Raw genomic sequence first — 23,899 nt, 5'->3', positions numbered from 1 at the left:
TACAAACTGCCCTTGATAAACAAGTTAATTGAACAGAATCTAGATCTTTTTGTTTGCGCATTGGCATTCTGGTAGATGGAACATAATAGGTTGCACAAACAAAATGCATCTGGACTTTCATCTGACAATACCTTCTTCAGGCACAGTTGCTAAATGTGCTTTCACATGTCCTTAATTGTGGAGCTACTGCCCAGATATTTAGTTTTGTGAAATGTAGACGCAAACAATAAAACAGCTCCCTTTCCCCCCATAATGAAAAAACATTACTATTTTTTTAAAAAAACTACAACAATTTGAACAATGTTTTGAGTTAAGATCCTTTTTAAAAACAACAAACAAACAAAAGCAGTTAAATCAATTAAAAATATCTTTTAATTAGAAATAGTCTTTTGTGGCATGAAGATGTGTAATTGCCTCTACATAACAAACATAACATCTACATAAGAAATCACTATAAATACTGCAAATATATCTTTTAGGGGCAGAAAAGGAGTTCTGCTGTGGACAAAACATAAATGGAGGATGATCTGATAATGTCATATAGGAAAACCTCTAAAAAGTGAACGAGCAATGTTCAATGCTTAACTGTAGGATAGCATTCTGGAAGGCATCTGCCAGTAAAACATATAATTCTTATTGTGAACTACTCTTCCTGATCTAAAAACTGATGAGTTTATTTTCTTCTACTTAAGTCTACCCCATGCAAGCATCCCCAGATACTTACGAGGTTGAATAGCAACCGTGAGATTACATCTGTTCTCGCCAACAGTGTTTTTGGAAAGGCAGATATAATATCCGGTTGTGTTTATAGAAACATTTTTCAGCATCAGCAATCCTAGTAGAAAACAAGAAAAATAACCTGATCGTATAGCAGGTTCAAGCAGAAAAGTATTTTTTCACCTGTTCCTTACTTTATCATATATAAAATCAGTATAGTATAATGTTCTCATAGCAGATGTAACCTGTACAGCATAATACAACAAATCATTGTAGTTCAGTTGCTATGTTTGTTGGCCTGATTTGCAATCCTATTAAATCTTTTTAGTACACTGGTCATTTAAGAAGTCAAGAAGTCATCTAGCATGTTTTCGTCCCAGTTTTGCTTTCAATGATCCTGGCAAGATAAGTTAAGCAAAGAGAGAGTACCTATAATCAACTAGGGACTGAGTTTACACATAGTGTATTGTTCCTTGTCCTTTTCCTTCCATTCCTAACTATGACACTAATGCCTTGGCAACATCTTTTTCTGCTGATTCTCAATGGCATCTCCCTCCCTTGACAGGCTCAAGTCATCCTTACCTCTATCACTCTTAAAGTAATATTCCCCTCACGCAGATACACACCTTATTTGAACACAATCCAAGGACAGCCTAAAGGTATATAAAATCTGTCAGATTTTGTCACCAATTACCTTTGAGAGAAGTCAGATAATTGACAGGAAGTGGGAACAGAATCAAGAGAGGTAGTATAGAAAAAGAAAACAGATTTTATACCAGTATAATTTTCTCTGCAGTCAAAGATTGGTGGGCAGGACTTTAACTCTGCACAAAGGGAAAAATCTCATGACATGGTTCATTTGCTTTTAACTGAATATAATGTACATTGTGCAAGCACAGCCATTATGGTTGGTAAACTAAGGTTTATAGGTTTGCATGATATATTAAATCCTTCAGGGAATGTAATGTATTAAAGGATGTACTATGTAAAAGAACATAATAATTAGTACTCAGCTATCTATTTACTAACTAATAGTAAGTGTGGGTAAAAACTGTATATGAGTTCTGCTTTAATTTCCAAATATATAAATTGATTTCTTGTCCTTATGATTTATTTCCAGATAAGGAAATATATTTTCACAAATCTAGAAGTAGCATATTTTTTAACAATTGTGAATATAAAATGTAGGTGAGACATTTTAGTGAAATTTGTACAGATCTCAGCATTCTCTGTGCAATGGATTGTAAACAAACTTGGTATAGTGCATGTGACTAAGATGGCGCATCCATTCATAAACCTTTAGTAATAGAACACAGCTAACATGCCAGCAAAGCATTCTGCCTGACAGTTGGACTATCAACGATCCATGTAGGTTAGGCAAAGATGATCTTATCATCTGGAAAGTATTCTACAGCTTTCCAAAGAATTCATTCTTTGTGAGAATCAACATTACAAAATCATAGCGCACTGATGAGAGAGGACATTTTTATGAGTGCATGCTTATGCTATAAGCGTCTGGATGAAAGCCATGAGGGCAGTGTTGGCTGCCAGTTTTGAAGAAATTTCAGACAAGATGTCTTTCATGGATTTTTTCCACCTTCTTTCCTCGCTGCTTATTCACATGCTTCCGCCTTCTTATCTAAACTGTATATTCCTCAAAGAGGGGAAAATGTGTTTCAGAAAGTGTTTCATCTTCTTACTCTTGTTACATTGCTACTTTTTTTTTTGAAATGACAAGTGAAATGCAATGATAATCACAGGGAGCAGTAGCCGTGACTTTGGCATTGAAAGTGGGCCCTCAGCAGATCTCATCGTTGAATACCTATCTATACCTTAACGTAGTTTGGCATTGTAGTGTAGTGATTGAAAAGCTAGACTAATATCCATAAGTCAAGGCTGAAAATTATCCATGACATGCTCTGGATGACTGAGCATTATTTCTCTCTCCTTCAAAGAATTACCTTGACTATAATAATAAATGGAGAAGGGACTGTAAATAATATTTGCTTTACCTGGAGGAGCAGGAGTCATAGATATGAAGTGATGTGTTATATAGAAATTTCTAAGCTTCATTCCTAATAATATTTCAAATGTTTCTTTATTTGTCCCCCAAAAAGTGCTATACAGTGCATATTCTAAATAGTTCAGGAACCATACTTAGCCTTAAGTATCATGCTTGGACCATGCACTAGGAAGCAAATAAATTTAGATCAAAGATTAAATTAAATTAATAATTTAAATTAGTTAAATGTCATGAACCTGACCATTTTCCATACATTTAATAATTCTCTTCTCCATGGGATAAGTAATAAATTGTAATCTAACTTTGAAATATTGCAAGAAATGTCTCCCATAATAGCAACTTGAATCTCCAAAGATTCCCAGTCAATTCATTTGTACATTGCAGCATGAAGAGCTTTTTCTTGAATCAGGTAGGCTGGTTTGTAAAATCAGCCCCTGAATAGAGTGAAAACTGCACATTCAAAGAAGAATAAATAAGGGGGAAATTCCTTTTCATGCAAATCTTCTAATAGAATGAATTAAAAACTCTGTGTTTGTCGAAGGTCATACAATGGAGAAGAATGATTGAGTGAAGAAGCTGAACAGAAATGTAATATGCATTTTAAAAAAAGCATAGAGAATCTGCAAACTTGGAATCCTCCATTTGTATTGTACAGAAATGTGTGAAATGTCTTGGATAAATTATTTCTTTTAATATTTTAGTGTGATACATCTTCCATTTCTTATTATTATAATTGCATTCTTTTATTTTTATGCCATTATTTATTATTCTTAATTTTTTATTTTATCTGTTGTGCTGTATTCTCTGTAGACTTTTAAATTGCTTTTACATTTGTTTTTAACATTATAGGCTTTTTACATTGTTTTAAATGTTTTAATTTATTATATATTACACAGGGAACTCCTACAAGTGGACAGCAAAGAAGTACAATAAACCAAGTCATTTGTAAATAAAGTATATTGATCAAACATTTCGAAGTTGTTCCTTACTCAATTTTGGTGCTTTTATGTGAATATTTATACTTCGTCATTTATATATAGTCTCAATTTCAGTCACATGAATCATAATGTTTAAATAGAGAAAAAGGCAGAAAGATTAAGTCTTGATCTTTATTCTTTTTCTGTATTATAAATTTACATATAATATTTCTCTTATACTATTTTATAAGAAAAATGAGAATAAAAGAAAAAGAAATAAGCAATGCTATACAGGCAATTTAACCAGGGAAGATTTTTTGATCTGGTGCTACCATCTATAGGTCTATCTGGTGTATAGCAAGTATATTTTCTTTCCAATTCAGTAGTCTAATCAAGGCTTTACTTGATATGTTCTAGGATAAAAGCTAACTTCCCTTTTCATTACAGTGTTGGTGTCAGATTTTGTTCAAGGCTTGGTGAATTAAACAAGATGGTGTCCTCTTTTATTTCATCTTCAATTATCACTACATTTCAGTTTACAGAATATTGTACAATGGGGTAGCGCTTTCCAGCTATAGTAAGCCAAGTATTATGTCATACTAAGTATAATAGAGCAAGCTAAGTATCATTGTTAGGATCATGTGCAATGTTACGGGAAGCTATACAAGCTTGATACCTCCCAGAATGTGCCACATGAGCCTAGCAGTTTGGCATCTCATTTGGCCTGATAATATGGCTGACAGCTCTTTCTGACTGTGCAGTTGAAAAAATATGATAACATAAGGTTCAAAGAAAATGAATAATATTTCCTCAGTGAGATGGTCTTCTGAGTCTAGCTGAGAGAGTATCAAATGAACAAGATATTTGTTAGAGAGAAAATCACAAACTACTGGAAACTGACATGATTTCATTCCTTCCAATAAGAACCTTGGAACTCACATTCAAAACGGATATAAAACACACGTTTAATATATAAAATGCAGCTATATTTAACTGCTTGTGATTCCCTGTCCCAAAATAAGCAGTAACATTTTTGAATGATGTTGCCTCATTTGTCTGCACCAGCAAAGCTGAGTGTTTTGTTCTACCCAGGTAACTGGGCTCACACATTTTGACTTCAAAATTATAGACATTCTAACAGCGTTTATTTATGATATCAGTCATGTAAATGAATATGACTTAAATGTAGAAGTGAGATTGAATCATATGTTCTGACCATAAAGTACTTGTTTTAACTGCCATGGAACAAGAACCAAGCAATTATTCTGAATTACTATGGGGAATAGAATGATCGTGAGTATGGGACAACCTCCCATTGGAAAGAAATGAGAACTTATAGTTGGAATCTGAGATACTCATTTCTGCATCATTATATCATACTGTTGCTAAAAGGAAATAGACAATGGAGAACTACATGAAAAATAAAGGCACTGTAGAAATGCTCAGGATAGAGAGAAAACTATTTTGTTTTTGTTTTTTTAAAGCACATGCAGCCTTCAGTAATTAAAAAAAGGGTACTCATTACCAAGGCCTCTCTTTCTCATTCTGCAGCAATAGCATTTTGGCTTATTATTGTAAGTTGAAGAAGTGGAATTCAAACAAAGCTGGTTCTAGATAAGAAAATTCCTATTATTAATACTTAGAAATGATCATCTGTAAAATCCCTGTAAAATTCTTTTAAAACTACTATCTATTTCCCAACGCTTCAAAGTTATGAGAATGAAATTGGCCCTGCAGGCTCAGATACCTGTATCAAAACAGTGGATGCTAAAGTCAAACATATAGTAAACCGTTGACTGACCATTCTAATTTTAAAAGTTTTTTAGGAACATATTTTTTAGGAAAAATATGTTCTAGGTGGCTCTTGAACAGAGTCAGACAACATACTATGTCATACTTTTTCCCCCTTATTGAACATTATTTTAAGGAATTCAAATGACCATTCTCAAGACGAAGATAGACTTAAAAACATACAAAATAGAAGTTAAAAATAATTTATATTAATGAGAAGTCAGTGTATACCTCCTACAGCTATTCCTTGAAGTGGCCGGCTTTTGTTCTGTATATCATAACTTTGCCAGGTATATTTAGGTTCTGGGGATCCTTCATCAGAATTGCAAGTGAGGTTAATATTTTGACCATATACTTGGTTCCCAATAATTTCGCATGCTGGATCGGATGGACGCACTGGATAAAGAGATGAGAAGAAAACAATAACCATGAGCAGGTTCAGTAACATAAGGAGAGAAGCATCATCATCATCATCACACACACTCCACACACACACAAATCCCATCCCCTAGTTTTTAAATTTTAAGCCTACCAGTAATTCTAGTTTTTCAAATTCATTTATTAGAAATAACTTTGTTTTAATAGAGATGCAATTTATCTTTCTTGTTTAGCCTGTTCATACAGACTTCTGGATATATAATAATGAGGAAAATATCACAGTTTGCTGACAATGCCCATTCTTCTAGTACATAAGTCTGAAATTCTTTCACCAGCACTTCCAGTTAAAATGTTATTTAGCAAATGATGGGGAAATCCTCTTCTGAGACACTGCATATTCTAGAAATCTTCAGAAAAGACAAACTGGGTTCATCTGACTAAATATAGGATAGTTTCCTATCTTCTTGATTATTTCAATCATATAGCAAACTGACATAAAGATCATCAGTACTTCTCAAATGTTAAAATACATTCTGTACCCCTGCATTGTACAATAATTTTTACAATATACAACAGTTTGTGTATTTTATTTCACACTAAATTATTGAACAAAGTATTTCAGACTACTGATTACTGTATATACTATTGAATCCAGATATTGGACTGGCAGAAATACAAAGGTATGAATGCCTTACCGAGAACCAAAAGTTCTATGTCGACGCTTTTTGATGGGAATACATTTCTTATCTCAACTAAGCATTCATAAGTTCCATTGTCTTGCATGGTCACCCGATCAAGGGTAATTCCAGCATCACCATTTTTGAAATTGTTAGAGAATCTTAAACGATCTTGGTAATCTGGTATAAACTGTTCAGTACCATCAAACATCTTCCTAGTAAATTCTCCCTAAATAAGAAAGAAGGGTACATGTTAGTGTAATAGTAAGATTCCCACTGCTTGTATAAAGAAACCCAGTGGGCACTTTTCTTCTACCATCTAAACTTTTTGCCCTCTCAACTTATTTTTTTTAAGTAATGATTATGTTTATATCCAATAAAATGTACAAGTAAAATCAATTTTTGCTTCAGAAAAACCACAAGTAATTGTTAAGAAAGAATTGTTCTTGTTTTAGGTATTGAAATGTTGAGTAGAGATATAAACAAGCTGAGAGGGCTGTGGGCATAAAAATTAAAAAAAAATAAGGTAAGAGTTTTGGTGTTGGTTTTAAAGGGGAACTGAATTATTAATGGGTAAAGTAAAAGAATTTAGTGCATCAGCAAGTTTTAAGATTAATAAACAGAAGGTGAAGATGTTAATAAAAATATGAAAATACAAGTTCAAACATAATTGATTAACACAATGGCTTTTTGGACTTCCGGTTTGCAGGGCTTCTGTGGCTGCAGGAATCCACGATCATGCGCGGTTTCTGCTGCGCTCACTGCTGGAGTGCACCTATCCAGCTGGATTTAGGGCTATAATTACCCCGTAGAGGTAACTGAGGATAGGGGAGATCTGGCAGGGGTCTGGGGGAATCGCAACCCCCCTCCTCAGCTGGCTTAACTCCCTTTTCTGAAAGCGGTGGAGCGGCGGTCAGCAATGCCCACCACAAAGAAGCTCTCATCCGGATAAGAATGTGCAGGAGGAAGCTGAGAAGTGAAAGTTTGGCTGACTGGAATAACAAGTAACATTTAAATACCCTGGAATTTAAATTTCATTAAAGATACATCGCTCCCAAAGAAGACTCAGAAAAAGCGGCGAATGAAAGTAAAAAGGGAAAGTTTGTTTTTTCTCACTCTCCTTCCTTATGGTGACAGCAGATGAATGAGAAATCGGAAAAACCCACTTTGGCATCAGCAGGTAATTAAACTAGAAAATTAAAGCCAAGGGGACAATAACGATTTCTGAACATTGGAAAAAAAAACTTTTTTTACTGTAAGTGGGAAGGGAGAGGAAAAGAATTAATATTAAGATTTTGCTGGAGAAGGCTGCTTGGAATTTACAAGACTAGAGCTAAATTGTAACAAGACTTCTAAAAGATACATTTTAATTGGAACTTTGCAAGTGAACTGTAACCCCAGGAAGAGAAAGTGTAAAAAGAAGAAAGTGTTAAATGAAACAGCCTGTGTGCATTTGGATTGCTTGGTGACTTTGGGACTTTTGGAAATTATTATTTGAAAGATTAAAAACATTTGGGTTGTTTAAAATTTTTTCCACAATGGCATTACTTGCCAATGAACTGAAAATGGAATTCAAAAAGTATAAAGAAGAGGAACAAGAAGGGAAGGGCTCTTTTGGCTCTGTTTTCTTAGAAATGGTGATTTCTACTTATGAGAAACTACAAGAACAAGAAGATTGGGATGAAGAAGAAGCCATCTTTAACGAACAAACAACTCTAGCTGGGGAAGAAAAGGGAAAGGGGGGAAAGAGAAGGGAGAATTTAAGACTTAAAAAAACAATCAAAAAGGGAAAAATAACGTGAAAAATCGATACAATGTCAGAAAGCAACAGAAAAGAGGAATACAGAAGAGGGTGGAGATCAAGAGACAAGGGAGTAAAAAGGCTAGATTGGAGAAGCAAGGAAGGCAAAAAGGGAAGAGAAGCTACAAAGGTTTGAAACAAGATGTAAAGAAACAGGAATTTTTCAGAGATAATGGGTAAAAATATAACTAAAAAAGAGATGCTGCAAAAGTACATAAGACTGTATTGTTGTATTTGTATTTGAAATAATGTTAGAAAACTGGAACATTATATGATTATAAAATTGGATAAAATATTAAAAGGAATGTGTAAAATGTTTAAGACTTAACGATAGAGTTTAATTGCTATGGATTATTGTTTTAATTATATTATAAACTTATTATTTATTCTTATTTTAAAATATAGTACGTAGCTTTAGAATGTTCTAAGCAGAATCCAAATGAAAATTATATATTATTTTAAGTGTTAAATTTAGGGGAAAGATATAAAGGCATCATACTTCAATCAGTGATTACAGGAGAAATTTTGTGTTAATGAGAAAAGATAATAGATAACTGAAACAGAACAGACAAAAGATATAAGCATAATGATTTAAATTGAGATGAAATAAATAAAATAGAATTAAGAGAGTGAAAAGAGGGGAGAAGCTATATAGAAAATGTAGAATGGTAAATAAGATATGAAATGGTATATAAAAGTGAGCATGAATTCGAATTTATGTCTGTACAAAAAGATGTAATCCGGGACTAAGCTGCTTTCCAAAAAGAAGTTTTATGTTTTCATGTTTTGTGTTTTGTTTGTGTATGTTTGTTTATTGAAAATTAATAAAATTTTTATAAAAAAAAAACACAATGGCTTTTAAGACTGAGAAGAAGGTTAAATAATTGGATATCATTGTAGCAAACATGAATTATATATTATTACAAAATAATTATGTTAACACATGGAATGAAGTTAAAAAGTATTTTTTTTAATGAAATAAAGTACAATTGTCATTCTTGAGAATTTCCATGATTTAGATGAATGTTTTAGTTGGAATGTTTCTTTTAATTATAGACAATACCTGTTTTTACAACTGATGTACCATTTAAACATTTAAGTTTGGCATTTACATTATATTCCAATCTTAAATAAGACTTTCATAAAAATATTCATTGTTGGTATTATCACCAGAGAAATTGTCTTGAATGTATAAAGCTATTTCAAATTTATGCTTAAAATGTGACACCCGCTAACCATCTCATCCTCTGCCATACCCTTCTCTTTTTGCCTTCAATCCTTCCCAACTCTGATGTTTTTTTCCAATGAGCCCTCTCTTCTCACTGGGTGGCCAAGGTATTTGAGCTTTAGCTTCAACACATGTCCTTCCAAAGAACAGTCAGGGTTGATTTCCTTTTGGATTTACCAAAAACAAAACCGTACTTATTACTCTAGACCAGGGGTATCAAACTCACGGCCCGCATGCCAGATGCGTCACACACTGGCCACGCCCACACCCAGTTTAGCAAAGGGGAAAAAAGTCATAAAACATCATGTGATGATGCCATGAAGATGAGAGTTTGACACCCTGCTCTAAGACATGTACTTTTCAGGGATCAGGGATTCATGCCTACTGGTCACTTATTTCAATTAATTATTATGTACATAGAAAGATCCTGGAACAGATTTTGGACAAGTCAACTATTGAAAAGAAGTAGTTGCCAGACCAGAGTTTAGCATGCACTTTAAAGATGGTAACTGAAGACCTTAATCAACGATATTGATTTCCAATTGTTTCTGAGCATAAACTGAGAACAGGCTTTGCCTTTTAAGCCTTTATGTAATTCGATACTAGGTTATCTGAAATATATTTCCACCTATAGGACCTTGTGGTGGCACAGTAGTTAGAATATAGTATTGCAGGCTCCTTCTGCTGACTGCCAGCAGATAAGCAGTTTAAATCTCACCAGCTCAAGGTTGACTCAGCCTTCCCTCCTTCTGAAGTCAGTAAAATGAGGGTCCAGGTTGTTGGGGGCAATATGCCAACACTGTAAAACTGCTTAGAAAATATAAGTCTAAGTGCTGTTGCTATTGCTATTAATAGAGGTCAGAAAAGATTCTTAGTTTCCTTATAATGCCCAGCCATCACACTTTCCCCACAAGTACATATGTATATATTTTACCGTATAGCCACTTCCCAATGACTTTCCCCTCCAAGAGACAAAACCTTTTGTTTCTGCAGAAGTACTTTCAAAGTTGCATGGTAGGGTGGCATTCTCTCCTCTTATCGCTTGCACTGCCTTTGAAGGTCCTGATACTGAAATCGCATGAACAGCTGCTACTACTGGCAAAGATATACACAAAGAGAAACAGAAAGGTCAGATGTGTCTCTATTATCATGGTTGGGAAAAATGCTTTAAGAATTTTGTATTCCTGAATACCTTCCCGCTCTAAAGCATTAAGAAAATGGGAAAAATGAACACATAAAAAGTCTTTGAAGGAAAACCAGCTTTTGAATAGACACTTTCCTGTTAAAATACCCACTACCAAATTACCAAGTAATTATACAGCTGGATCTATTTATTTAAAAGACTTTAAAGCGTAACTCTAGGAGAGTCACAACAAAACCATAAAAACAGGAACAAATAAAGCAAAAATTAAAAACTCAGATGCCACAACAACCATCAACAGACACCATTACTTTTTTCAGTGACTCAGTAAAAACCCCATGTCTTGATGGCCTTTTGGAAGGCTAAATGGTGGAGGTGTGCTAGATTGTTCACAAGGGACTTCCACAAGGATAGGAGTTCCACAAGGTAGAAACACTGCCAGAAAAGGCAGGTTCTGAGGTCCTGCCAATAAGCCAGCATTTCAGGGAAGGTACCTTGACTATGCTATCCTATCCAATCTGGTGGGATGGGCAGATCCTATCAGGAAGAGGCAAAACTCACAAATAACTTGGTCCTGTAAAAGATAGCAACTTGAATTATACCTGGAAGAAGACTGGAAATCCATGTAGCTCATTCAACACAATGTAATGTTGGACAACGTGGGAGTATATCAGCCTTCCCATGTGGATCAGACAGGAAACAGACCAGATGAGCTAATTCTACTTTACTGTAAGACTACATTAAAAACTATCTTGAAACTATCTTTTTTACTTCATGATAATTTAAGAAGAGTTGTTTCTGAGTTTCTTTCTCTGCTCTTTATACAGCTGTGGGCTTTCCAGTGCATCTGATGTTTCCAAGGCAGCATATCTTCTCCGCTCCTCTCATCTCCCAAGATCATTTCTACATTCCATCACAGACCACTGTGCACTGCATGCAGCATCGTATTCTGGGTCAGTTGTAGTACTCAGGTGATTTGTAAGAACACTCCTATGTAGAGTAAACTATACAGGAAGTGATCAAGGCATGACTGTTCGTGAGCAAGGCATTCCCATGCAAGAAAAGATACAATTGGCACACTAGATGAATCTATGGAGAGCCTTCCCTTAGCTATAACTGCTTCCTGTTCTTCAAGCAGGAATTGTCAACCAGGAAGATCCCCTAATTGTGTACAAGCTCAGTCCAGGGGAGTGAAATCTTATCCAGCCAACAATGACATATTGTGATGTGTCTTTTGGACAACTCCTCCAACTCTTTCTCAGAAGCTGGTTCGAGGGAGAATGAGATCATTCCTGGCACATCTGACTCTGAACTGCCAGCAGAACAGGCTTCGGCTGGGAACAGCTTGCAGACCAATGAAGAGGAGGGAAAGGAATTGCCTACTGTGGTAGATCTCAGACCATGCAGGGCAGAGAAACAGAGGTCTGCCAGATTGCTCAGGAAAAGGCCCCACCCCTCTTGATGATCTGCACCGGGATCTATTTAGTACAGCAGGCAGAGGGAGGTGTTGCTAGAAGCAATGTGTGTGGGTTGTGGCTGTGTACTCATTGATGTTTTGTGATACTCACGGATTATAGCTCACTATAACCCTCACTATAATATGGATATATTTAAGTTTTTTACATGTAACACCAATCTGTGCAGAGAGGAAGGAAACTAGGAAACAAACCAAACTACTAGTTCTGCTGATAGAGTTTTGAGTTAAAAATTATAAATGATAGGAAAAGAATATCTCATTAAAAATACTACTGAAATACTGAAAATTTCTATTCAATGTATTTGGGGACTACCAAATTGAAGAATACCACTATTCATGGGGATCATCTTTGCAGACTCTGAGGCAGCAGTATTTCCAGTTACATGATCTGGATATGTTAAGTACTGACCCAGAAATATTCAAAACTTCCGTCTGCCATGAAGTCATCATGGCTCCTTCCATCAATCAAATGTGCTTGTTTGGTTACATACGAATGCCAGCCCTGGTGTGATGAGCAAGAGGGGCCATTTCTTTTTTTTTTTTTTCATATAAATTTTATTGAATTTACAATTAAAAAAACAACATAACAACATTACATAAGAAACAGAGAGAGAAAAAGAAGAAAGAAAGAAGAGAAAGAGAGAGGGAAAAAAAAAAAAAACGCTCGGTCTTGCGACCGAAAAAGAAGAAAAAGAAGTATAAAAGAGAGGAAAAAAAAAACAAAGAGACGGAAGAAAAAAGAAAATACGTTAAAACCAGACAGATATTCTTTTTGACAGTCTACAAGATCCAATTCTCCTACCTTACTTTAACTATACACATCTTATCGCTATTTATGGTTATTTATGCTTATTTATGCTCATTGAACAGTTTATCTCTGATATAACCAATTATACCACGTATTCCAATTATTATCAAATGCTGAAGACTCTTTATTTTTAAGAGCTATGGTTAAATTGTCCATTTCTGCGCAGTCACATATTTTCTGAATGACCAATTGATCTGTAGGTAAACGGGATGATTTCCAGCACTGGGCAAATGCTAATCTGGCCGCAGTTAGAATATGAATTATTATATATTTCGTCTTTTTAAGAAAATGTTTATCAGAGATCCCTAGTAGGAAGAACTCTGGTTTGTATTCAATTTATTCTTTAGTTATCTCCTCCAGCCATTTTCTAATTTTTTGCCAGTATTTCTGGGCTTCTTTACAGGTCCACCACATATGAAAGTAGGTTCCCTCTATGTTTTTACATTTCCAACATTTTGGACTAGAGTTTGGGTTCATTTTCGCTAACCTCGAAGGGGGTAAGTGCCATCTATATAACATTTTATACATATTTTCTTTGTACGCCGCAGATTTCGTGATCTTAATGATTCTATTCCAGATCTTTTCCCATTCTGTTAATGTAATGCTTCTTCCAATATTCTTACTCCACATTATCATGTTCCCTTTCACTATCTCTTGCTCTAATTCTACCTCCAATAAATATTTATAAAATTTGGAGATATTCTTTTTATTTGATCCTAATAAGATTTTATCTAAGTGTTGTAATTTGCTATAGATTCCAAATTCTTTGATATCTTGTTTGTATCTACTATGGATTTGTATATATAACCACTGATCAATTTTAAATCCCTGTTCCTGTAATTCCTGTCGAGTTCTTAATTTTCCTAAAGGATCTAATAAATCTTTATATTTAGTCGTTTTTGTTATATCCATATTGTTGGGATGAACCATTGCCTCCATTGTTGAAAGCCAAATCGGAATTTTTAAATAATGTTTTTTACATATTTTTTCCCAATTAGTTAATAGTGAATCTCTAATAAGATGTCTATGAAAGTACGCCTGTTTAGTTTTCCCCACATCCCATAGAAATGCGTGCCATCCTCTCTGAAGGTCGTGCCCTTCCAAGGCTAGAGTTCTTTTATTCCGTAAATTGACCCAGTCTTTTAACCATAATAAGTTGGCTGCCCAATAATATAATTCCCAGTTTGGAAGCGCTAGCCCACCTCTACTTTTTGCATCTTGTAAGGCCTTAATACTGATTCTAGCTTTTTTCCCTTGCCAAATAAATTTATTTATATCATCAAAAAAATTTTTTGGTAATTTTATTGGGATTGTCTGGAATAAGTAAAGGAGTTTTGGTAAAATGTTCATTTTGATTGTGGCAATCCTGCCCAGTAAAGAAAGCTGCAACTTATTCCAAGATTCTAGATCTTTCTTAATTTGCTGTAACAGTTTATCATAATTATTCTCTTTGAGTGATTTACTATGTGGTGTTAACCATATGCCTAAATATTTGACCTTTTTGTTGCCTGTATCCCCATGGTTTTTCTAATTCTTTCCTCTGGTTCTCTGTTAGATTTTTTAGTCAGTAATTTCGTCTTATTTCTGTTAATCTTTAATCCTGCTACTGAACCATATTGTTCTAGTTCTTTTATTAGATTATGTCCTTTTTCCATGGGATCCTCTAGGAAGAAAACCATATCGTCTGCAAACGCCTGTAATTTATATTCCTCTGCTTTGACCCTAACCCCTTGGATTTCAGGATTTTGTCTTATCCGCGTTAACAATGATTCTAAAGCAAATATAAATAAGAGGGGTGAGAGAGGGCAACCCTGTCTAACGCCCTTTTCAATGCTTAGTGGGCCTGTTTGTTCACCATTAATTAGTATATTGGCTTGTTGGGTATTGTAAATTGTTGTGATAATATTCTCGAATTTAGTGCCCAGATTCATATTATAGATTTTTTGTATTAAAAAGTGCCAATGTAAGTTATCGAATGCTTTCTCTGCATCTAGAAACAAGAGTGTAAATTGTTTCTCTGGATGAGCTTCATAATATTCTAAGACATCAATAACGGTTCTTAAATTGTTTTTAATTTGGCGGAATGGAAGGAAGCCATTTTGGTCTTCATGAATGTATAAATTTAAAACTTGTTTTACTCTATTCGCAATAATTGAGGTAAATAATTTATAATCGGCGTTTAAAAGTGAGATTGGTCTATAATTGTTGATATAGCTGGCATCCACATCCTCCTTCGGAATTAATGCAATCAACGCCTCCCTCCATGAGTCTGGCATTTTGGCAGCCAAAAGTACTTCGTTAAACACTTCCAGCATCAGAGGCCCTACTAAATCTATTGTGGCTTTATACAATTCTACTGGAATCCCATCTGGACCAGGGGATTTATTATTACATTGATTTTCCATTGCAGATTTTAACTCAGACCATGTAATATCCTTATTTAGTAATTCTTTGTCTCCTTCCCCTATTGTTTTATCATTCGTATTCTCCAGATAAGTTCTTATTTTATCCTCATTGATTTCTTCTTTTTATATAATCTTTGGAAATAGTTTAATATAATATCCTTTTTCTTCTCAATCTCATGTTGTGGGATACCTTTCTCGTCTATTAATTGGTGTATCAATCTCTTTTCTTTTTCTTTTTAAGTTTATAAGATAGCCATCTTCCTGGTTTATTGGCGTGTTCAAAATAATTTTGTTTGGACCTTCTCAAGCTAACTTCTATTTTATCTTGTTCAATTAAATTCAGCTTATGTTTGGCTAGTATTAACTGATTTTGTAGTCCTTGGGTCTTAGGGGTTTTTGTAATTGTATTTCTAAGTCTTGGATTTGTTGTTGTAACGCGTTTTGTTGGGCATAAATTCTCTTGTTTCTCATAGCATTATAGGAAATTGTTGTGCCTCTTATAATTGCTTTCATAGTATCCCAAATGTTCTGTTTTGAAGTTGTTTCATTATTATTATCTTTTAGAAAATAGTTTAGCTCCTCTTTCAGTTTATTAATATACTCTTCTTCATTTACAATTTGGTTATTTAGTGTCCATCTTTTTTTTATTCGTCTCCTATCTCTCCAAATTAGCTGTATTGGGTTATGATCAGCCCATTCATTCGGTAGGATTTTGATTTCTTTTATTTCATTAGCCAAGTCCAAATCCATCCAAGCCATATCTGTTCTGGTCCAAGTCTTATGTGGGTTAGAATAATATGTAAATTGTTTTCCTTCAAGATTCCGTTCCCTCCATAGATCTTTTAAATTTAACTCTCTCAACATTTCCTTACATGCCGCAGAAAGTTCCCCTTTCCCCTTCTTGTTTTTCCCCATATTACTATGGTCTTTCTGGTAGTCTGCAATGGAGTTAAAATCGCCAATCAACCAAATGTTTCTTTTTTCAAAGCCTACTATTTTTGGTGAAGGTGTTTAAAAATTTCCCCTGGTCATCATTTGGGGCATAGATTGCTACAAGTAAAAATGTGATGTGGTTTATCCAAACTTGTATAACCAGAGTTCTTCCTTCGGGATCCGACCAGATTAATTCTGCCTTTACATCTTGTTTTACATAAATTGCAATTCCTTTTTTCTTGTGTTGGTCGGCCGGTGCTGTAAAAAGTTTACCTAATTTTGGACAAATTAGATGTCTTTCGTCATTCTTCGAAATATGTGTCTCTTGAAGACATATTATATCTGCGTTATGTTGAATAAGTTTTGAGAATATCCTTTTTCTTTTTAATAATGAATTTAATCCATTTATATTGATGGAGAGCAACTTCTTCCCCTCCACCATTTATCTACTTCTGCTTAGATTTTTGCCTAGTAATGATTCGGTTCTCTTGTTGTTGTTGTTGTGGGATTTGCTCTTCTCTCCCATGTTGTGGATTATCACTTCCTGAAATTGGAGAAAGTCGTTCCTTTTGGGTTCTGTGATAATATCGGACCTCCTGTGGTCTTGTTTTAGGGTCTTCTTTGGTGGGTTGACTATTCTTATCTGTGAGCTGTTGATGAAAAACTTGGGCCTGTTCTATCGAATTTTCCTCTCTTTCCATGTAATTAACATCCCTTCCGGGATTAACCATTTAAAATGGATTCCTTCTTTATTTAAATCATTAGCTAAAAATTTATAATCTTGTCTTATCATCCTCACTCTCTTTGGAATTTGTTTTAAAATCCTAATTTCTCTGCCTTTATATGATATTGTTTCCTCCCTAGACATTTTCAAAATTAAATCCCTCAGACATCTCCTAGAGAAGCGGATATGAATTTCTCTTGGACAGTTGTTACGCCTGGCGTAGCTTGTGCTAACCCTATATACCTCATCAAACTCTTTAATTAGATCATCTTTTTCCTTTCCTAGCCATTCAGCCAATATTTCTGCCATCAAATGTTCCAATTCTTCATTTTTGGCTTCCACCACATTCTGGAATCTTAAATACGCCATTGCTTTGTCCATCTCGAGGTGGACCAGAGAGTCTTCCGTTTCTCTAAGTACATTTTTAAATTCCTCATCCATCCTTTCAAAGTTAGTCTCCATGCGTGTTGTTCTACTCTCTATATCTTTTATCTTCACTTCGTTTCTCTCCATGGCCTGCTGTAGAGACCCTATCTTACCCTCCACCTTCGCTATATCCGCTTTCATTTCAGCCTTCAATTTCCCCATCTCATCTTTCAATTCGCTTATATCTGCTCTAGTTTCCTTGTGATTTTTAATCATCATTTCTTGCATTTTAGATATAGCTTCCTGCAAGGCTAATATGGAAGTTTGTATATTAATATTGGGGACATTGGGCTGCTTTTCCCCTATTAAAGACTCCTCAATAGTTTTTTGAGATGTTGGTGGGGTGGCTGTCAACGTAGTCGATAGGGTCGGGATAGCCTTCTTTCCTGCTTTTAAGGCCATAGTTGTTGTGGATGTCATCTCTCTAAGTATTTGTTTTTGTTGATGCACAATTTTAAATATATTATCCCAAATCACCATTCAGTATTTGGGTCCTGTACTTGAAAGACTATTCACGTATTTCAATTTTATATCTCACTCCACAGTCTTTTCCCCTATATCATAAACAGAGATCTGCAACAATATTCTAGTCAATGTAATAAGAAAATTGGTCAACAATAGTACATCAATTAACACTTTAAGGAATTAATCTTAAATGTCATAAGTAGTCTAAATAATTTATAAATAGATTATATCAACAAAGTTTATCCCTTTTTACTATTAATACTTACAACAGTAAACTCTTAACTCTTTGATAATAGTGTATCCTCCTCTTCCCCCTCCCCCCAGTAAGTAAAATTATGTAAAGTATTTAGGAGATACAATAGGGAGGCAAGGGGCAAGATAATAAGAGAAGGGGTAGAAGAGAGATTACCACAGCTTCAGAAATTCAACACACAAACAACAACAAGGAAGTCATCTTAAAGAGAAAATAGTGCCAACTTAGTAAACTTAAGTAGTACCACGTAATAAAGAGAGCAAATTGGGTGAGCTAAAGTTCCATCTTCCAGCTAGAGGTTTCTTTTCAGCCTTCCAATCAGCAAATGGTGAAATGTGCTGACTAATCTGCAGTCCCAAAACCGTCTTTCCCAGCCTACTGTTCGCCTCTGGCTTCTTCCTCTTGCTGCTGCTTCTTTCTTTGCTTTCCAACTTTTCAATCCACATACAAATCTTCCAAAGTCCAATATAATGCTCAATTTATCTTCTCCCCAATATTAAGTAGATGTAATAGTCATGTTGTGCTCAGACCAGTTCCGGATCTCAAATCTCCAGGTTTTAGCAATCTCCTTCTTTCCCCAAAGCTTCCCCCTCACAGAGTAAAATTTTCCCAATTGCTTTTCTGGCCGCTCTCCGCCCGACTTCCAAGAGGTGCTTATCACAACCAGGAGAGAAGAATTTATGCTATCATTCTTCTGTCATTCTACTCCCTTCAGACTTCAAAGAATCCAAGATATAAACCGTTTCTCTGTTCCTGTTACTCGATCTCGCAGGCTGTCACTGCTTTGCTTATTCACTCAAGTGGCAGACCGGATTGGAAGCTGCCATAAAATGACAGCTTACTCTTTAGCGCCGAGCTCGGGAGCTTCCCTCTTCACTGTCGGGGAGTTGCCTTCCCCCCTCTGCAGCTCGAGGATCTCCACGTTGACACGAACCTCTCCGGGGTTCATGTATCCCTGGGGGATCGCTCCTGACGCCAGAAAAGGTGTTCGAAGCCTGCACCAGACTTCTTCACCTCCGTTCTCCTGTCCTGCCACTCCAGTTCTCCAAGAGGGGCCATTTCTAATGTCTTTCTCATGCATTCATTCTTATGATTTTTGCTACTGCCTCCCCTCACAACAGAAAAATGTGTATTTTTTTTCAAGTTCTTTTTGGTTGCCACAATTTTAAGCAGCTTATTTATTTATTTGATTTGTCAATCACTTACAAGATAATAGGTATAAGTATAAACATAGTTTTGAATCCATGAAACGGATACATATAAGAAAAATAAAAAGAAACAATAGGAAGGGACGGTAGGCATGTTGGTGTGCTTATGCACACCCCCTACAGACTTCTTAGGAAAGGGGTAAGGTCAATAGTAGACAGTCTAAGGTTAAAGTTTTTGGGGTTTGGGGAAGAAACCATAGTGTCAGGTAGAGTATTCCAAACATTGACCACTCTGTTGCTAAAGTCGTATTTCCTGCAATCAAGTTTGGTGTGGTTTACTTTGAGTTTGTATCTGTTGTTTGCTCTTGTATTGTTATGATTGAAGCTGAAGCATTCATTGACAGGTAGGACATTGCAATGTTTGATTTTATATACTATACTTAGATAGGACTGAAGGTGGCGTAGTTCTAGGTTTTCTAGGCCTAGAATTTCAAATGTGATGGCATAAGGTATTCTGCAATGAGAAGAGAAGTGGAGAAGTCTTCTTGTGAAATATTTCTGGACTTTCTCAACTGTGTTAATATCAGATACATAATGTGGGTTCCAGATTGATGAGCTGTATTTGAGTATTGGTCTAGCAAATGTTTTGTATGCTCTAGTTAGAAGTGTGATATTACCAGAGAAAAAGCTACGTAGGATTAGGTTAACAACTCTTAATGCCTTTTTGGCTATGTAGTTACAGTGGGCTCTAGCACTTAAATCATTAGAAATGAGTAGTCCAAGGTCCTTGACAGAGTTTGGATCATCAACAAGGTCTTGACTTCCATTTTATTTTCTGATTTATTTTTTTTTGCCAATATGTAAGACAGCTTATAACATCAGACTTGTAGCCTTTAACTGCTCTAGTTAAAGAGCACTGGGCAGCTATCTCATTTTTAGCACAAAAAATTATGGGCTGTCCCCTGACACTACTGGACAAAATCACCAGGACCCACTGCCTCAGCAGAGTGAGGAAAAATCTCAGAGATGATTCACATCCTGGTCAGCACTTCTTTACTCTCCTATCATTGGGCAGGAGATATAGAAGCATAGACAGCTGAACGAATAGGTTGAAAAAAAGTTTCTATCCGTGGGCTGTCAGACTTCTGAATGCAACATAAACACCACAATTAGGTTTAATATGATAGCCTTTGCTGGGCCAGCACCAATGATTTCAATTTCATTTTACACATATTGTGCATTGACAATAAACGCTTGATTGATTTTTACTTTCTTAATGAAAATGTCAAGAATAAATACTGAAACAAACAATGGGAATAATGGAAGGATTGTACAAAAAAGAATTATAAGTTATTGTAAAATTTCATGAAATCCATGAAATTCCATTATTGGAAACACTCTTGATGTACAGTGATCTGTTCATAAGGTACTGTATGCATTTACAGAGTAAAAGATGAAACAGGGAGAAAAAATAATCCCCAAAATCTGATTTCATGGGTATTTTTTTCTGTATTTACTCTGTATTCACAGTGCAATAAAATGGTTCTGACTCAAGAAGGAAGTGAACAAAGTCCTTGTTATGCCTTTATTGGCTCCACACCTTACCAATGCATAATTTTACAATGCTGGTTTCACTCACTTTACTCTTATAAAATTTCCTGAAAACTTGAGTAATCAAATAATGGACCTAATTATTATGTTTAAGATTTTCAAAATCCTGGAATAGTCCCATCAACCCAGGGGAGGGTCTGTATTGACAACTTTGCAGAACCCTGGTCTACGTAGATTGCAATATGCCCCCTACATTGTAAAAAATTTCCTAATGTTTCAAGGTATCTGGTTAATTTTCTTCACAGTCCTTAGACCTGAATTCAGTGTCAACAGACAGGCTTGTTGCCAGCAGGCAAGCTTTTACAAGCCTACTCAACTTTTGATCAGCAGGACGCTCACAAGGTTTTCTTTTATGTTCTGTATATCACAATTGTCTGAGATAAGTCAATTTTCTGAGGAAACATTATATATCTGGTTTCAGTTTAAATTCAGATCATAAAGCTAGCATTCAGAGAGAGAATGGAAGAGAGCATAGCCCTTTGGAGAAAATGGAGAGAAAAAATACCCAGAAAGTTATATTTATATAAGGGGAGGGGAAGGAACATTGGAAGGTAACATTCATATACTTTAGTACCTCTGGTCACGACCATAATTTTGGTCGCAATCTGATTAGGTCATGACCCAAACCTAATTTTGGAAATTTGATGCTTACAAAAAAAATGGAGTGGAAAGGAAACTTGGCCATGAAAAACAAATGTGAATTTTTTGGTCAAAACACAATTTGGCCATGATCAGAAGTGTTTGTGAGTAGAGGTTCTACTGTACTTGCTAAACTATCTGAAAATTTACTCTGTCACCAAATTAATCTGAGACTCTCTTAAACTTCTCACACCTGCAAACATTTAACCAAATGAAAGATATGGAGCTTTAAGATTAGGAATGTTCATATTCTAAGATATTTCTATTGTCTCCTAAGTATCTTATATTTTCTTATTTTCTTTCTCTCTCCCACCTTCACAAAATAGATCCTGCAAATTAAAAGAGGCTGTAATTCTTTGCACAAATATGAAGACTAACCTTTCCTCTCCCATTGAACAAATAAGGACTGATTTTTTTAGTTTGGATACATATGCAAAATTTATAATTTAAGCTGTATTCTATTGGACAGAAATTTAAAATAGCTTGTAATCTGTGGGATTCTCTGTTCTGTGGGAACACATTTCTTGCTCTATCATTAGACTTGTTCCTACACTATGTCATGCAAAGTTATGGTTTGTTTAGATAGTTTACTAAACATTTGGATGGGTTCACATAATTCTCTAAACCACAGTTTATATACCACATAATAACTTGATTCACATATGATACTGAGTCAAAGCTAAGTAAACTGCATATGTTATATGTGAACTTAACATAAATTCAATCTAGGTTCAATTCTCAACTTTCAGTATTGTTGAGAACATACATATAAGTGTAACATATACATATTCAGAGAAATAGGTCCTTAATATGGCACACTTACGGGGAGTCTTGGATAATTTGCTGTAGCCAGCTCGCCATAACCAACCAGCCACAGCCAACTATCCACAACCAACTTGCTGCAGGACAACTCTCCATGGCCTGGTTTCCATAGGACAACAAGAGTTATGCTAATATCAAACAAATAGTGGAATAGAATTATTAAAGAAAGGATGCAATAGGAGGGACAGAATAACATGTGAATGGCAAAAATTAAAATAATTGTTTATTTATTTTAAATAATTAAATAGCATTGTTAAATTCTCCCACAATGAGTTGTCTTAGAGAGAGTTGGCCGTGGTGAGTTTACCTGCTGTAAGTTGGCTGTGGTGAGTTGGCTGCAGTGAGTTTTCCGCAGCAAGTTGGCTGTGGGAAGTTATCCCATTCCCTTCTTAGGGTTTATTTTACCCTTTCTTCAGGCTCAAAGCCTGAAAACCAAAGCACTGCCAGACAAAAGAAGGCACAGGAGACTAAACTCTGATTCCTTCAGAAAAATACCGGAAGCTATTTTATATCAGAGACTCTAACTGTCACTTGGCCCTTTATGGTCTACTATGATTATTTGTTTATTTATTTGCTGAGATGTTATAGATCAGATGTTATAGATTTTTAAGTGGAAACTATAAAATGTTAAAAGAGAAAATAATACACAATTCACAGCCAGTATACATAACATTTTATATTTTTCACATATGATCTTCTGGATCATTCAGGAAATATATATTTGAAGCCAAAGTACTCAAATATGTAAGCACTTCTACTTGTATAATTTAACCTTCCCAAAGACAAGCATCTACTTCATCATTAATTAAATCATTCCTCCTCTATCTTTCACAAAATTTGGTAGTTACTACAAATTTCAATATCAGTAGGAAAATAATCATCTGAATGATCCATAGACCATAACTGACATTTATGTTATCTCCCTATCTCCAAGTGAAAGCATGTTTACACTGGACAAAAGAAATCAATATAAGCTATTTCTGTAATCAAACATTCAAAAACAGTGTAAGATTTCTAAGATGAGGCAAAAATGACTGCCAACTCTTTAAAAGGTCATAATTCAATACAGTATTAAATACAAATTAGTTTTCATTTATCATGTTTCACACTGTACATTTATGTTTTGCAATCAGTTGCTCCATATCAAGTTGTGTGGAGTTCCTATACATATAAATCTAATTAGAGTGCAGGACTTTGCATATAAGTATAAAATAATATAATTACAACATCCAGGGTGTACTTTTCATTGAGTCCCCTAAATACATAAATATAAGTATTTCTGATCATATAAAGTATTCAAGACAGCCAAAATACAACTCAAGAAATAGTCCTACTAACTAGACTATAAAACTTTAACAGTTTAAAATTTGCTGAGATTTTTGAGGCAATTTGATTGGAACTTCAGTCATTTGGCTGTAAAGTAACATTTCAAAGTATTATTTCTATTTAAAGAAAAGATATAAAGATAGCAGCCTACTTGTACCCATAGTCCCCTAAAACAGAAAAATCAGAAGT

At 35.0% G+C, this 23,899-nt stretch overlaps 1 protein-coding gene across 2 annotated transcripts in view; it reads right to left on the bottom strand.

Annotated features, from left to right (window-relative positions):
* Positions 1-23,899, bottom strand: part of GPA33 (glycoprotein A33) — a 34,893-nt gene that overhangs the window by 4,038 nt on the left and 6,956 nt on the right. Inside the window, exons 2-5 of one of the 2 annotated variants that reach the window (XM_026700710.2) lie at positions 10,467-10,627; positions 6,522-6,732; positions 5,680-5,844; positions 725-835 (exon numbers count right to left, since the gene is read on the bottom strand). In XM_026700710.2, coding sequence (XP_026556495.1) covers positions 725-835; positions 5,680-5,844; positions 6,522-6,732; positions 10,467-10,627 — 648 coding nt within the window. The remainder of the gene's footprint in view (positions 1-724; positions 836-5,679; positions 5,845-6,521; positions 6,733-10,466; positions 10,628-23,899) is intronic. The other variant, XM_026700711.2, reaches the window with a different exon arrangement.

This window comes from Pseudonaja textilis, chromosome 7 (genome assembly GCF_049901715.1).
Source record: "Pseudonaja textilis isolate UNSWEBS1 chromosome 7, rPseTex1.2, whole genome shotgun sequence".
Taxonomy (NCBI): domain Eukaryota; kingdom Metazoa; phylum Chordata; class Lepidosauria; order Squamata; family Elapidae; genus Pseudonaja; species Pseudonaja textilis.
This window is presented reverse-complemented; position numbering and strand designations above follow the sequence as displayed.